Raw genomic sequence first — 16,197 nt, 5'->3', positions numbered from 1 at the left:
TACAAGAGTGTTAATGGTATATATAGTAGATATGATCCCTGATTGGTTGAGAATACTGGAAGAAGGACAGAACTGGAAGGAAATGATCACCACCAAATCTCTGTTGAGTGACAAGTAGGCTGCACAAAGTTAAGAGGTAGGTAAAAGGACTGAAGAATTTTGGTGCAATGCTTCCAAACCAACAGAACAAAAAATAGTATAATTGGTAAACTTAACTAATATTTTAAAGACACAAAAATAATGTTGCATGAATTTCAAATTGGCAATGCTATTAATCAGGAAGTGTATAATTCTAGCACAGAATAAATATTTGGCACCTTGGCTCTACCAGGAAAATCCAAGCAAACTCCTTGACTGGAACCCCAAAGAAACTCTGATCTATCATTGCAGTCAATCCATGTTGACAAATCTGAGTTACTCAAAATAATATCCTAACTTAATAAACAGTAATTTCCACACTTCTTAAAAATAAAATTGTAAAACTTCACATAAACTAATAATAATTGACATAGACTGACACTGAGAACAGCCCCTTGTTGGATTTTAGCTATTGTATCCCAAGATCATTCTGTGCCCCCTTGTTCCTTGAACTATTAGTTTTAGTTCCTAAAACTATTAAGAAATGATGAAGTAAGAAAGGATACATAAGATTTAGGAAGAATTCCACACACAGAAACTCTTTCTACAGGCAGACGGAAATTTTTTAATAAGATTAAAGTCCATCCAAATCAGAGTTTTCGACAGAAATCCTTGCAAACTCACAACAGTATTGAAGTCCTTCTTTTGAGAACAGAACAGCCTTATTTTGAATTTTAAATAATAAATTTTACACGCACTACTGTTCACCACAGGAAACAGTGCTTGAATCATGCTTGAGAAAGAAAACAAACCAAGAAGAATGCTAACCAACATCCTTTGAACTTACCTATAAAGGTTTTCCAAGCTCTAGAATCTTCACTCTGCCTCCAGCCATAGGGCCACCCCAAAACCACAGTGTTGTGCTTCATGCCACCTAATCCACAGGACTGTATCAAGTGGGAAATGCCATCACGGACTTTATTAGCTACAACAACTTGGCAAAATCCTTTGACCTTCTCAATCTCAATCATATTCTTGATGGTCTGGAAGGCAACCAAGCAGATCCAAAGGTCATCATTATGGGAAGCTGGCCAGAAGACCATTAAAAACACAAAGATCTGTCCCTTTTACAGATGATAAATCAAACTGCATTTTAGAAATACCTCTTGAAAGTCCACATGCCCACTGATGCAGAGAGTTTAAGCCAGTGCATGTTTAAAGAAGATTATTTAGTCACAATAGAATGGGAAGAAATTAAATTGAATGCAGATTACACGAAGACCCCTCATTGAAGTGAACTGTGCTCATGATATTATAATGTAGAACCTAGAATAACAGGGTTGGAAGGGACCTTGGAGGTCTTCTAGTCCAACCCCCTGCTTAGGCAGGAAACTCTATACCATTCCAGACAAATGGCTGTCCAGTCTCTTCTTCAAAACCTCCAGTGATGGACAACTTCTGGAAGTATGCTGTTCCACTGATTAATTGTTCTCACTATCGGGAAATGTCTCTTTAATTCTAGATTGGATCTCTCTTTAATGGTCTTCCACCCATTACTTCTCATCCTGCCCAGAGGTATTTTGGATAATAAGTTGACCCCTCCTCTGTGACAGCTCCTTAAGTACTGGAAGACTGCTATCATGCCACCCCTAGTTCTTCTCTTTGTTAGACTAAACATAACTAGTTCCCTCAATCATTCATTGCATAGTTTAGCCTCCAATCCCCTAATCATCTTTGTTGCTCTTCTCTGCACTCTTTCTAGGGTCTCAACGTCATTTTTTGTCTCATGGTGACCAGAACTGGAAGCAAGTGTGGTAGAAAAATCAATTAATCGAAGCTTGTTCCTCTTTGTCCTCTGAAATTACACCACAAATACTGTACCTGTGGCAGTTCCTAGATGAGCTTAAAATACTCAGCTTAGGGTATTAATAAGTCCGGCTGGAATAGCTTTGACAGCTCATTTCTGACAAAATTAAAACTATATATCCCCCACCATTAATTACTTAACATGTATCCAATCCAAAGTAATGTTTAAAACAAAAATAAACATGTCTTTAACCAATGACATCTTGCTTTCATTGCAGCAACCCAAAATTTAGTTACTGCACACAGAATGGATGGTTTGAAGCGCTGCAAGAGTAGTTCATATAAAATTTATGAGGGTGGTTGGTTGATATGCCACTGATTTTTTCAGGAGACTCCCTGAGCAGCTTTGCTTTGGGGTTGTTGGGTTTTTTGTTTTTGTTTTGGAAGTCTTGTAAACATTTCGGTCCAAGATCCCAGACGATAAAATCCTTCACACCTGGTTTCACCAAGGCTCACCTGTTCAGCTGCCTGAGCCTCTCCATAACTTTCCAGAAAGTTACCCTGTATGGCAGTTCCTACAATAGTCAAGCCTTTCCCAGCTTTTAGTTGTGATGCGAATGTCAAGAGTCTGGGGTATTTCACATGCAAATCCTCATCCAGCTTCAGCAACACCAATAATTGGGGTCTACAGAAGGAAGAAAAAGAAGTGAATTTTAAGAGACAGAGGTCATGCCCTCCAACAATAAACTGGAATCAATTAAGCCACTCTATAGAGGATTGGCCCTTCTGGCTGTTCCCAAGAAACTTTAAGAAATTTCAGTGTTAAATAAGCAAAGAAGATCAAACAAAACACATATACACAGACATGCCAGAATAAACCATGTCAAAAAGTATATTTATGAACTGTACATGAACATAATATGAAGGGCATAAAGTGAGGATTGTAATAATATATCACGGCAGAGGATAATAGAGACAATTTGGATGCATAATATAATAGAAGCAGAGATTAGTGTTAAATAAGGAAAGAAAATCAACAAAATACATATATACAATGATGTAAGAAACAATGTAAGAAACTGCATAATTATATTATTGAACTGTACAAGAATATAGTACGAAGTGCATAAAGTGAGAATTGTAATAGCGTAATACAATAGAAATAAGTAAATAATAGTAGTAAATTGGATATATAACATGATGGAGAGAGTATATTGTATGATAGACTTAATTAGGATGTATAACATGATGAAAAAAGAAAAAGTGACCTCATGTAACCAGTACACAAAGACGTATAATTGGAACAGTTATGCATGTTAAGGAAAAATGTACAATAACACACACACACACACACACACACACACACACACACAAAGCAAAAAGAAAAGAAAAGAAAAGCAATTTCAGTGTTTTGCCCCAGGCTCATTCTGCCTCATTGCAATTTGTTTCACGCAGAAGGACATAGGAATGGCCTAGAGGTGGAGTTCTCACCTCACAATCAGGAGGCTGTGAGTTCGATCCTAGGTAAAGGGTAATATTTGGAACAGACTCTCCTGCTCGAGCAGGGAGTTGGACTAGATGTCCTCCAAGGTCCCTTCCAACTCTGTTATTCTATGTTCTAAGGTTTGGTCACAGCCAGATCCAATGCAAAGAGGGCACTGATTCCGTTTCTATATTTATGTTCTTAGGACTTCAGGGTCCCTCAAAGTTTAGCAACTGCAAAAAAAATCGGCCTTCAAAGAGAAGTTGACTGTCTAATTTTGAATCACAGAGAAGTGGTGACGAAATCAGAAATGCATTGACTTCCCCATGGGGAGGGGAAAACTTACACAAAATGTACATTAAATTGAAAGAACCCACCTCCAGTTCTTGGTATGGGGAGGACCTTCTTCCAATCTCAGCAAAGCATACCGGGCAGCGCTTAGAGAGAGACCCCGAATCCCATCACCCCATTCCTTCTCCGCCCTAGTAAAAAAAAAGAGTGTCAGAGTTGTTGGAAAAAAGCAGGCAGAGTCTTCCAATATTTGAGGGGCTGCCCCAGGGAGGAAGGGTCTAGATGGAACTAGTTGGGGCTTAGATGCCCAGTTTTACAATTTTATCCCTCCATCTACCTTAAATCAAATTATTTTCATTATAAATTTACTTACCCCTGATACTCAATGTACTTGTAGATCATGCCAGCAATGAGCATGGCCACTAAAGCATAATACCAGGAGGAGATGAACATCAGGGCAAGACAGATACTCATCCCTAAGAAGGAGAGGGCCCTAAGGAAATAAAACTCAAAATGTCAATAGGCTAAAAAACAGGAAATTAACATTGGCTACATGATATAAAGAGAACTTGTGTCAAATATTTTATATGTGACATCTTCCTCCAGCAAGGCTGGCTAAAATGCTTAGAAAATTGTCACCAAAATGTTGGAAATGTAAGCAAGTACCAGGCACATAGTAGCATATGTAGTAGATGTGCAAACATGCAAGGAAATATTGGCGATAGATTGAAAAGTGGTTAGAACAAATAGTGGGACAACATATAGAATTTAAGCCAGCATTATTCTTATTAGGAATTGTAACTGAGGGCGACAGCAAAGAATCAACTTATCTAATATTATACATTCTAACAGCAGCAAGAATGGTATACGCCCAACCATGGAAGAAGGAACACACACCCTTGGAAAGATAGATAATTAAAAAAATATTGGTTTGCACAGAATTAGATAGATTAACTCTAGAATTAAAAAAACAAAGGGGAAAACAGAATACTACAATACATGGAATAGATTCTACCGATGGTTGGAAGCGAGAGGAGGAAGTGGAAACACAAAATAGCTAGGATAAACAGACCCAGAATATGACACTATAGATGAATCAAAATGAATATTGTGGTCAAAATAATTGTAACAAAATTAGTAATGTACAAATAATATGTTGGTTAGTTGTTTCTACAATTTAGTATGTAAGGCAGAGGAATGCCAGGAAGCTTGCACTGTATTCGATATTTATATATGTAAAAAAATTGTGTGTGTGTGTGTGTGTGAATAAGTTCCATACATGCAAGTATTTCTTGAAGAATGACAGCTAGAAGGATGAAAAGATTCCAGGGAATCTGTGTTGATGGCAATGCACGATTGTGCAGTCACTGCAATAGTTTAGTTACGTATTCAGGTTGAAGATATTATCAATATGACACAATAAGGTATGAAACCAGGCCAGAGAGACACAATAGGCCAACAGACATTTTCCAAGCACTTCTGGTTTCACAAATTCTCAAGTGTTTGGGGCTTTTGACTCGTAACATTTCATGATCACGAAGACAATTTTAGAAGCAACTCTTCTCCTAGCTCGTTTACTCAAAAAACTCTTACCAGTGGTAATACTTAAATCTGGGCCGCCAGTTTGGAGTTCTTAAGAGAGTCTGCACTGCGCAGGCCAGGTTGACAAACAGGTAACACATTAGGAAAAACCTAATTTGGGATGGCAAAGAGGAAGAAAGAGGAGAAAGGATCATTGCATGAAAGTTGACAGTTGCCCTTTTCTTCATTCTGAATTTAATTTTAACATTTTTTTTGCTTTCTGGGGCATCTTATTGTTGCAACTCCTGCTATCCACTATTTGTAGCCAGGATTTCTGAAGGATATGGTCAGAAATGCCAAGATGGCAATAACAGTGTGATTTTCCATGTGTGATGCACTTAAAAAACACAACGAAGCCTCAACCACATCACTATGGTGCCATCTTGACTTTGTTAACATACCCTGCAGATGTTCCTCACTTGCCATGAAAATGCAGGAAAGGAAAACAATTGAGGAATGAAAAAGTCTTCTAAGTTACTAACTATTAGATTTGTTCGAAGACTGTCACAACAATAATGAGCAATAACTGCTTGAGAAATAATTGCACTAATAGACAAGATTCCTTTTGTTTGATGTATCAGAATCAACGCTAGGTGGCAGTTGAAAACTGTCTTCTGCAATAGGGCTGCAAAAGAATAAAAATACAAATCTATTTATTTTGATTGCAACCACATTTTGATTGCAAAACTTTGTGGTACTTTTAAAGTGTATCCCAGGAAATATCCAGAAACGTACTGAGAATGTCCCTAGTTGTTTCTTCAATATAACTGATGTTTCTTTGCAATTGGGCAGCCCCTAGACTAGAAATGACTCTTCCAGACAGCCTATGTGCCATAGATATTAAGTAATATTTGTCTTTAATAAAGCAAAATCTAGTAATAAGGTCTGAAATCTCACAAGGCTGCCACATCTCACGAACATCAGAGTTCTGACGTGAGCTGTCAGGAGATTTTGCGTGAGAAGGCCAACATCTAATGAAATGTTGGCCTTCACTCAAGTTCTTAGTCACTTTTAAATTCCAGTTTTTATTTTTTTGCAGCTGAAACAAAAAAGTTTCTCAGTATTTATATCAAGTTTCTTCGGCCTAGATTGCTCCAGATGCATCAGTTCAAGCCCTACAATTCCTACTCCAGAGGAGCAGAAATGATAAAGAATGAACAATCTTCTAGATGTCGTTGGAGATTCTCAATCATCCAAGTCATGCTTTTCCAAAGGCTACTGGACTTCCTTGTTATTCAAGAGGGAAAAAAACAAGAAAGTCCCATTGCCTTTGGAAAAACACCTTTGGGACCAATCTTCTAGAAGTTGGGAACTTACCAATGGCCTGGTACCATATTCTCAACTTTAATTCCCATCATATTCCAAAAACTAAGCTAGGTAAAGGTAAAGGTTCCCCTTGCACATACACGCTAGTCCTTTCCAGCTCTAGGGGGTGGTGCTCATCTCTGTTACAAAGCCAAAGAGTCAGCACTGTCCGAAGACGTGTCCGTGGTCATGTAGCTGGCATGACTAAACGCCGAAGGCACACGGAACGCTGTTACCTTCCCACCAAAGTGGTCCCTATTTTTCTACTTGAATTTTTTACATGCTTTCGTACTGCTAGGTTGGCAGAAGCTGGGACAAGGAACAGGAGCTCACTTACGCGGTGCTAGGGATTCAAACCATTGAACTGCCGACCTTTCTGATCGACAAGCTCAGTGTCTTAGCCACTGACCCACCGCGTCTCAAAATAACCCTAAGCTACATCACCCCATAAAAATATTCTGAGCTTCTCCAAGAGTGAAAGAAAAAAGAGGCTATTTCAACCTCTTCCATCTCCACTCAATTTTGACAAACTTTCAAATTTTTCAACTCAGCTCAAAGGAGAAGACTTTCATGGAATTACAAATCTGGACCATGCATGGTGTGCTTTGTCAGAAGGCCAAAAGACCTTCCCCCCACCCTACATCTAAAAACCAACATTTTGCAAACTTACATAGAAAGAATGGGGGCCACCATATCAAGAGAGGCAATTAGAATACCAAGCTCAGCTATGAGGGCTGTGAGTAGAAGAGCCCAGGTTGGTTCTCCGTTCACCTTTCCATGGCCAAACACCTGTTTTTGTTTTTTAAATAAAAAAAGGGAAGGGGGGAAGGAGAGAGAAACAGAGACTGAAGAACAAACATATTTTGTATGTCATCGTTTCATGATGAGTCATAAGGAACTGGTTGGGTTCATCTTCTGTTTGGGCAAAACAGTTGCTTCCTCCTCACTTCTGAGAGAAACATCTGTGTTCTCTATTCTTCATTTGGTACCCTAGGCATTTGAGAATTAGTTCCATACTCAGGAGTATGACAACTTCCCTTGGCTTCGGTTTCAGAAGGTATTGTCTCACCGTCTTTAGCTCAGCCTCAATGAGAATTTAGTCTAGCAAAGCCACATCAACCCAACATATGGATATGGTGCTGAGCTTTGGACAGAAAATCAATCCAAATTACAGAGCGGCTGCTTCTGATTGCAAGGGTTCAGCATCTGTTTCCATTCACACAATGACTTCCAACATCGAGCTACAATATGTTTCTCTTTCCCAGGGCCAGATTTATAAGCATATCTGGGAATCGGGGCAAGTAGAGGAAAGTAAGTTCTGAACGAAAGCTGTTGTAAGTCAGAAGACCACAAACCCTGGAGATGGATGTCGAAGTGCCTTCAGGTCAGAACTATATTATCTTGCAAAATCTGCCAGGTGATGTCTAGTTGCAAAATTAATTTGAGCTAATTAATTAATTAATTTTAATTAATTAATTTGCAAACGGGCTCCCCTGTTTGCTCTCTGTTCAGCATTTGGGTTATTTTCATGCCAGTTACACGTTTTCCAAAAGCAACGGAAGTGAAAATTCTCAAGATCAAACATTCTAGGGATCTCCTTTTTTTTTCCCAGGGAGTTTCTACATCATCTAATTCGATGCATCAAATTATTCCAACTTTCGCTCTTAAAAAAAAAAAAAAGGACTAACCCTGAGGAATGGGATAATGTTGTCTTTGGCAATCGCTTGAAGGAGGCGTGGAGCTCCAGTGAGGCTCTGCAAGCCTGCTCCACAGGTAGAGAAGAAGGACCCAATCACTATGACCCATGGCGTGGGCCAGGCCAGGGTGCCCACCACTAAGTTCTTGTTCACGGCATCACCATACCTGTGAGGAGAGAATTCGTTTATTTAAAAAAAGACTTCAAAGTTGTTTGGCATTTCCATCTGATGTTCAATGATCTTTCTAAGGAGAAGTCAACTTGCTCTTCACATCAAGCAGGGGTTTTCAAACTTTTTCAAACCATGAAACATGTTAACATCAAAAATAATCCCAGAAACCTTCAATCATATATACACACACTGCCTACATCTTCCTTCTCCTTCTTTCTTTCTTTCTTTCTTTCTTTCTTTCTTTCTTTCTTTCTTTCTTTCTTTCTTTCTTTCTTTCTTTCTCTTTCTTTCTTTCTTTCCTCTTTTCTTTCTTTCTTTCTCTTTTCTTTCTCTCTCCCTCTCTCTCCCTCCTTCCCTCCCTCCCTTTCTCTCCTTTCCTTTTCCTCCTTTCTTGCCCATCCTTCCACTCTTCTTCTTCCTCCTCCTCCTCCTGGTCATCACCACCGTTACCACCCCTTATTCTCTCCTAGAACCTTTATTCTCTCCTAAAAATCCCTCACAAAAAGGAACAGTAACCAAAGTATGTAAAGGTTAGCATGATCTCATAATATAAAATGCTGAAATTGGGTTGGAGAGATTATAGTGAAGGTCATCACTTAGCCACAGGTTTCAACTTTGGGACAGTTGCTGTCTCTCGGCCCAGCCTACTACACAGAGTTAACGATTTATATTGTATTAAACTCTTAGAGAAAAGGCAGAATATAAATACAAGACGCAAGCAAAAGAACAGCAGAAGAGGTGGTCTTTTTATTAGATCAACTCAAGTTTTGCAAAGTAGCCTCAGCCTTTTAAGTTGCCAAAAAACTATTCTTAGGAACCACATAAATACCATTTTATTCTTAGACCACACAGGGGCAGGATTCACAGCCTTTAAAGCTGGCAACTTGATAGCAATGGTAATGTCTAAAAGCTCCCATTCTCTCCATTTAAGAATGTAAGATAATACCAATGTGGCTTAGCCGCTTTTCCCCACTCCCCATCTGCTTCTACATTATCTGTCAACTATTTCTTGGAAACGTAAAAGTCTACTACTATTTTGCAGAGCTTTGGTTAAATAATAGAAGTGCTGTCCTTGCAAAATGGCTCAAATAGAGACATTCAAGCATATACAAATGCTTCTAATGCAATCATAGAAAGATATTGGAAGGATATGGTCAATTATGCAAATCCATGCTGACTGAGCAATTCTGGGAGTTCCAGGTGAAACACATCTGGATGGTTCCAGATGCAAAATATAAATAATGCATGCAAAATAAGTATGGATTATTTGCATGGATTATCCTGCTATGGGCCATCAACCCAGCCATGGGACTCCCATAGGGCAGTGTTTCTCAACCTTCTCAACTTTAAGATGGGTGGATTTCAACTCCAAGAATTCCCCAGCCAGTCATGCTGTGAGTTCAGTCTCAGATTAATTCAGAAAGAACAATGCAAATTCTTACTCATCTTTAGACAATTCTGGGTGATTTGGGGCCTGCCGGTATCTCTTGACTTCACCTATCGTAATGTGCACAGCACATCCTTTGAGGAAGGACATAATTATTTTTTAAAAGGCTAAATAAATAAAGGGGAGAGGGGAAAGAGACTAGAAAACTGCCTTTAAAAAAAGGGGGGAAAGTGAGGTTTTAGAGTTTTAGCCATTACTGTACATTTTGTACTTTGAAATCATGCTCTGCTAACAGTCCTATGTGCTGAAAGCCACTAACGCTTATTAGGGGAAAAATACATTCCATGCAGTTTGTCAAAAAGAAAAATCAGATATCTATTCTGCAAAGGGAAGCATCAATAGCAATCAGAGAAAAAAAATTGACTCCCTTCCTTGAAAGGAAAATCTGGAATAATTACTTACTTATCTCTAAGAACAACGCCTTCGATGCAAGCTCCAAACAATAATACACAGCTGAAATCTGTGAGGTGCAAATCAAGGTTAAGAAAGCCAGAATTTTGATGCAATTAATACCTACATTTGTAGCAACCAGGCATAAATATTCCTCTTACAGTAATATAACATAAGAATTCCTCTTCTGCTGTCACAAAAATTGTCAGGCTCTGCCAATACAATTTGCAAAGTAAAATAGCAATGATCAGGACAGCACAAAAGTCATCTTGATAATTTCTAAGGGGATGCCATTCTTCTTGTCACACTTTTCTTAACAGCATTTAGTAATGGGTTGAAATTAAATTAAATATATTGGGAGAAATTAAATACACTATAGCACTTAGGGTTAATTACATACATATTCATAACACATAGTAACAAGAATGTCATTTCTTTCCTTCAGCAAATCAACAATATTTAAGTCATTGCATCTGGAGAACATGTAGCTCCTTCAAGTCAATTGTAGCATCTCAAGAATGGACCACAGTTCCACAACTACTTGACGCACAAAAGGCAATGCAATACTTAACATCACACCACTGTTGTATTTGCATAATATTGATAAAAACATGGTGCTTGGTTGGCCTAACGCTGCAGGTGAAATAACGCAGAAAACATTCTCCCTAACACATCTGAGATAGTCACCTAATACCTATTCCATTTTTGTTGCTCTCCATGTCTACCTTCTAAATGCCCCCAAATGTGACTTCAATAGAATGAGATCAGCACAAAAACTTGTTCATATGTTTTGTGCAGAAGGAAGAGATTGAGAAAGTGAAAAGTAAGTGCAATAACCTTGGTGGGTGCTTAAGACTTTTTATATCTTTGAGAGGGGCAAGAAATACCTTGGAGGTACAAGAACAGGTAAATGAAAAGCATACCTATAGCCAGCAGGAATGCCATCCTTTATTTCAAGGGAACCTTCATGCTAGTCTAATCTTCTCTTTCCTTTCCAAGAGTCAGGGCAGATATTATTATTAATCAGACCCCAAGAATAAAGCTTCTGAACTACTAAAACCATAACATGTACATTCCTATGTTTAAAGGATACAGACAAGAGATGTGGTGACGATAGCAAGAATGGTTCCCACTGGAATAGATCTCTGGGCATCCTTGAGGTCTCCTGATCGGTTGGAGCCGGCCATGATGCCTTCAAAGGAAAACAAAAAAGGCAGATAGTACTGATACTTCCCCAAAAAACCCAAAATACACCAAAATACATCCAGACACATCAGTCGCTGTATATTCTCACCAGTCACAGAGGGGAAGAAGATGCCAACCAGGACAGTGAAGGAAGTTGCTATGTCCGCATACACATACAAGTGGAGGTTGTTCTTATCTCCAGCTACATCAGCAGAAGGAGAGGCTGCTCTTTCCAGGATCTCGTCTTTCTCCAAGTAATTACCCCAGACATTATCTAGGATGGTGGAAACAAGACTCATCAGGAATAAATGAAAAAATGAAAATGAAAAACAGATTGTTAGGTTTACTAGGAACCAAGCAAAGTCTATACATACGGTCTACACTTAGCCAAGGAAGGTGGGTTTTCCTGTCCAGAAATGAGAAAATTCTTTACAAACATAATAGCTAACAACTATGGTTGATTCCATACTTGAAACTATTAAAATTTGACAAATCACAATGGGGGATAAGACAATCAAGATAGCTGTCGTTACAACAAGAAGTTCCTCCCCTTATGTACACATCAGGGATCTGATGAACACATCAGAAAGTTCTTCCCCAAGTCTCTCTCTCTCTCTCTCTCTCTCTCTCTCTCTCTCTCTCTCTCTATCTATCTATCTATCTATCTATCATCTATCTATCTATCTATCTATCTATCAAACATGGCAACTTTAAGACTTGTGGATATCAATTCCCAGAATTCTGGGAGTTGAAGTCCAGAAATCTTAAAGTGGCTCAGTTTGAAGACCCCAATATATGTAGAAGGGATGAGCTTCAACTGTACAATCACAGCCACTATATTTTCTTATTTTTTGAGATTTTGGTATTCTCACATTTCATTGTTATTGTGCAAATCCAGCTAGGTATATCATTTCCACTTCTTCATCTCCTCCTTCCCCCTATCTTCGCTGTATTTGAATCTGAGATTATATAATCTCTTGTACTATACAAGACAGCACACAATGTCTTCATTTTCTTTAAATGTAGATTAAGAACCTCCGTACTGTTTAGACCACAAGTAGACAACTTTGGACTTTCATGCTGTTTTGGACCAACAAGGCCAATGACCTGGGGCTATAAAATTGAAACCCAAAACATCTCAAAAGCATGAGGTGGCCCAGCCCTTAACTGACTTGACAATTATTTAACAAGGTTTCTGATTGGAGATTTTCTTAGCCCTAGAGGGAGATGCCAGATGTGGGATGTGGGATCTTCAGCCCACAAACCACACGGTCCTTGGTGAGGCATGAGGTGGTATTCAGCAGGTTCTGACCAGTTCTGGAGAACCAGTAGCGGAAATTTTGAGTGGTTCAGAGAACCAGCGAATATCACCTCTGACTGGCCCCACCAACCCCGTCTCTCTTCTCTGCCTCCCATTGAGTCCCAGCTGATCAGCTGGATCTTCTTTGGTTGCCCTGCACAGGAGAACGGAGCTGGAAAGCAGGTTAGTGGGGTGGGGAGGGAATGGGGATTTTGCAGTATCCTTTCTCTGCCATGCCCACCAAGCCACGCCCACAGAAACAGTAGTAAAAAAAATCCCACCACTGTCTTGTACATGGAATGGATGATCTGCAAACTCTGATGTGGTCATCAGTGCTCTTACTTCCTCGCCCCCCCAAGTGATGCTATGGGATTTAAGATTACCTTTCAAAATTCCACTTGCAGCTCCCGGGATGCCAACAATCTCGGTCACGTTATTCAAATGAAAATATTCGTCGCAGTGGCCGGAGGTTGTGTTGTAACCCGGGCAAAAGAGGTTGGTGAGATCGGTGGGCACTGTCACATTGTCGACCATCGTTGTTTTGGCACAAATATCAAACTGGTCCCTTGAAAGAGTCCGGTTGCCTAGCATGCACACCCTAGGGAAAAAGGACCACAACATTTTCATCACTTGAAGGTTGGCACATTTCTCTTCAAAGAAAAATATTCTTCCCACTACCCCAACTCTTCTCAAAGAGCTGCCAAAAACGGTTCATTTAAAAAATATGCAAGGATATGTCTTTGTTTCTTATCTTCTCAGACCTCCTTTTGATAAAACACCATGAAGGCAGCAGGAAGAAGACTAAATCCAGCATCTGACTTTCCAAAATAAGTTGCCTGCTTTTCCGAGGGTGAAAAACAGCAACATTTGCTGATACATGAAAAGAAACTTTTCTCTTAGCTAAATTTAGCCCCTTCATCAGTTTTCAGAGGAAGATTCCAAGTTCTAATATTAGTAACGAGGGTTGGGGAAAAAAATTCTTCTACCCTTTCAAGTTGCATTCTTTTCAATTAAAGTTCCAATTTTGGTTTAGGAATTCAACCATTTTTTTTCTATTCCAACCCATCTGAAAGTTACCAGCTTGGAGATACAAATACAAATATATATTAAGACACAGAGGAGGAAATGTAAAGATTAAACAGACCATAAATTCTATTTTGCATTCCTATATCAGTACACAAAACAACACTGAACATTTATATACATGAGAGTTTAAAACAATCAAAATAAAAAGAAGCAAATGAAAACATTGGACCTTTTCTATGCACTTCCTTTTTTGTGTTAATATCGCTTTACTATACAACACAAGGCGCACATTATCTGCATATTTATTTATACAGTGTATAAATACCACTGTAAATAAATAAATAAACATGCACAAATAATGAAAGATTCCTTCTGAACCTTACTGCTTGTAGGTTTTGCCCTGAGAAACAGATTCTAAGCAGATACCTTAATAATCTGGTAACCTTCCAAGGCTCAGAATCTTTATTGTTTTTACTTCAATACATTTCACAAGGTGAAATAATTCTATATTAATTTAGTGCGAGAAAAACAGTGACACCTCCGTTTTTTAAAAGAAACCACAGGGCCACAAAAGCAAAGCCATCAAATGACCCCCCCCAAAAAAAATTAATATATTTAGTAGGGCGTAGAATTCCATTGACAGGTTCATTGTCAGGAGCTTCTGCCGCTATAGGTAGTCCTTGACTTATGACCACAGTTGACTCCCCAAATTTCCAGTTCTTAAGTGAATGTTGCCCAGTTTAATGACCTTTCTTGTCACAGTTGTTAAGGGAATTGCTACGGTTGTTAAGTTAGTAACATTGTTGTAAAATGAATCTGGGTTCCTCATTGAACTTTGTTTATCAGAAGGTTGAAAAAGGTGATCAAATAACACGGAACACTGCAACTGTCATAAATATGAGCCAGTTGCCAAATGTCTGAATTTTTTCATCATGGGGATGCTGCTACGGTTGTAAATGTGAAAAATAGTCATAAGTCTTTTTTTCCCAGTGCCATTGTAACTTTGAACGATCACTAAATATGAGGACTATTTCATTAACATCCAACTTGCCATGTGCAAGCAATCAGAGCAGCTCTAAGAATGGGTCAAATAGAGTTCTTTATTGTTGATAACTAGTTTACAAGAATTCACCATGAAGTCATCTTCCCTTGGGGAACCCAGATGTTGACCTAAAGGTTTGACCTCAAAGGTTTCCTTCACTGAATGGTTTCCTCCCTCAATGGACTAATAAGCTGGAATATCACGGTCTCCTCTCTTTCATCCCTGGGTTCTGTCAAGCACAAGCAACCTGAACCACTTTTGGATAGTCTCAAACAGAAGCTTCATTGTTGGTCACTTATATTGCAAGAATTTTGCCAGATGGAGAGCATTCCCTGGGGAATAGTCTTCTCTAGATTCCAATTCTTCAGGTATGTGCTACTTTCTGCAGTGCAAGGACTCTAAGCTCGGCCCCCTCTTAACACCTCCCTCCAAGCTAGCTAGAGATTTTACCACACAACTAGCATTTATAATTTGCCTTTCTGAAGTACTTCTACTTACGGGAAAAAAGGTGGACTGAAGATGGATTTAATTGACCCAGCATAGATGGATAAGATGGAAATGATGACACAAGCCAAAAAGAGTGAAGCAAACTTGTTCACATATTTTACACCCACAAAGACCACAAGAGTCATGAAGGTGAGAAATAAGGTCCCATAGACTCGCATGTTATTCAGTGTGGCACTGGAAGTATCATGGGCCCCAGTTGAATGGAAAATGGCAGCCTGGGGAGCAATGTATGTCTGAAAGAGTAAGAACATGACTTTAGTGTTGGCAAAAAAAAAAAAGCAAGCTGTCCAAGACACACATTAGGAAGGCGAGAGGTGCACAACATCCAGAAGTAAAGTCAGACACCACAGCCCCTCCCTTCAATTAGGCCAGCCACCAGATGATTTGTAATTGAAGCTTCTGGAATTTCAACCAAGAGGACTTCTGAACCATGCTGGACCTGGGAAATACAATGCTAGTAATGAGGGTTGGAAAAAAAATTCTTCTACCCTTTCAATTGCATTCTTTTCAATTAAAGTTCCAATTTTGGTTTAGGAATTCAAACATTTTTTTTTCTATACCAACCCACAGCATGTAGGGCCAGATAACGTTTTCGAAGTTTTAAGAAAATAGGTGCTTCAATTAGCAGAAGCAATAATGGAACAATCTCAGTGAATCTCTCTGCATGTTCGTTGGTAAATCTAATGCATTGTCACTTCTCTGGCAATATATTTGTTGATTACTTACTAGTAGGATCTCAATGGCACCAAGGATGTACATGGCACCTGCGAATGTTGTTCCCAAGTAGAAACACAGTCCCACCGCACCGCCAAATTCAGGACCCAGTGATCTTGAAATCATGAAGTAGGAACCACCAGCTATCGCACACACAAAAAAAACAAATAAAAG

At 39.1% G+C, this 16,197-nt stretch overlaps 1 protein-coding gene across 2 annotated transcripts in view; it reads right to left on the bottom strand.

Moving 5' to 3' along the window:
* The window catches only part of SLC12A4 (solute carrier family 12 member 4), a 54,209-nt gene that overhangs the window by 9,468 nt on the left and 28,544 nt on the right, over nt 1-16,197 (bottom strand). For both annotated transcript variants that reach the window (XM_026714136.2, XM_087940548.1), the window contains exons 6-18: nt 16,036-16,166; nt 15,301-15,542; nt 13,118-13,332; nt 11,544-11,708; nt 11,343-11,441; nt 10,262-10,319; nt 8,233-8,407; nt 7,215-7,333; nt 5,252-5,350; nt 4,032-4,151; nt 3,745-3,849; nt 2,401-2,569; nt 926-1,121 (exon numbers count right to left, since the gene is read on the bottom strand). In XM_026714136.2, the coding sequence (XP_026569921.1) occupies nt 926-1,121; nt 2,401-2,569; nt 3,745-3,849; nt 4,032-4,151; nt 5,252-5,350; nt 7,215-7,333; nt 8,233-8,407; nt 10,262-10,319; nt 11,343-11,441; nt 11,544-11,708; nt 13,118-13,332; nt 15,301-15,542; nt 16,036-16,166 (1,893 nt within the window). The remainder of the gene's footprint in view (nt 1-925; nt 1,122-2,400; nt 2,570-3,744; nt 3,850-4,031; nt 4,152-5,251; nt 5,351-7,214; nt 7,334-8,232; nt 8,408-10,261; nt 10,320-11,342; nt 11,442-11,543; nt 11,709-13,117; nt 13,333-15,300; nt 15,543-16,035; nt 16,167-16,197) is intronic.

Source organism: Pseudonaja textilis, chromosome 11 (genome assembly GCF_049901715.1).
Source record: "Pseudonaja textilis isolate UNSWEBS1 chromosome 11, rPseTex1.2, whole genome shotgun sequence".
NCBI classification, from domain to species: domain Eukaryota; kingdom Metazoa; phylum Chordata; class Lepidosauria; order Squamata; family Elapidae; genus Pseudonaja; species Pseudonaja textilis.
This window is presented reverse-complemented; position numbering and strand designations above follow the sequence as displayed.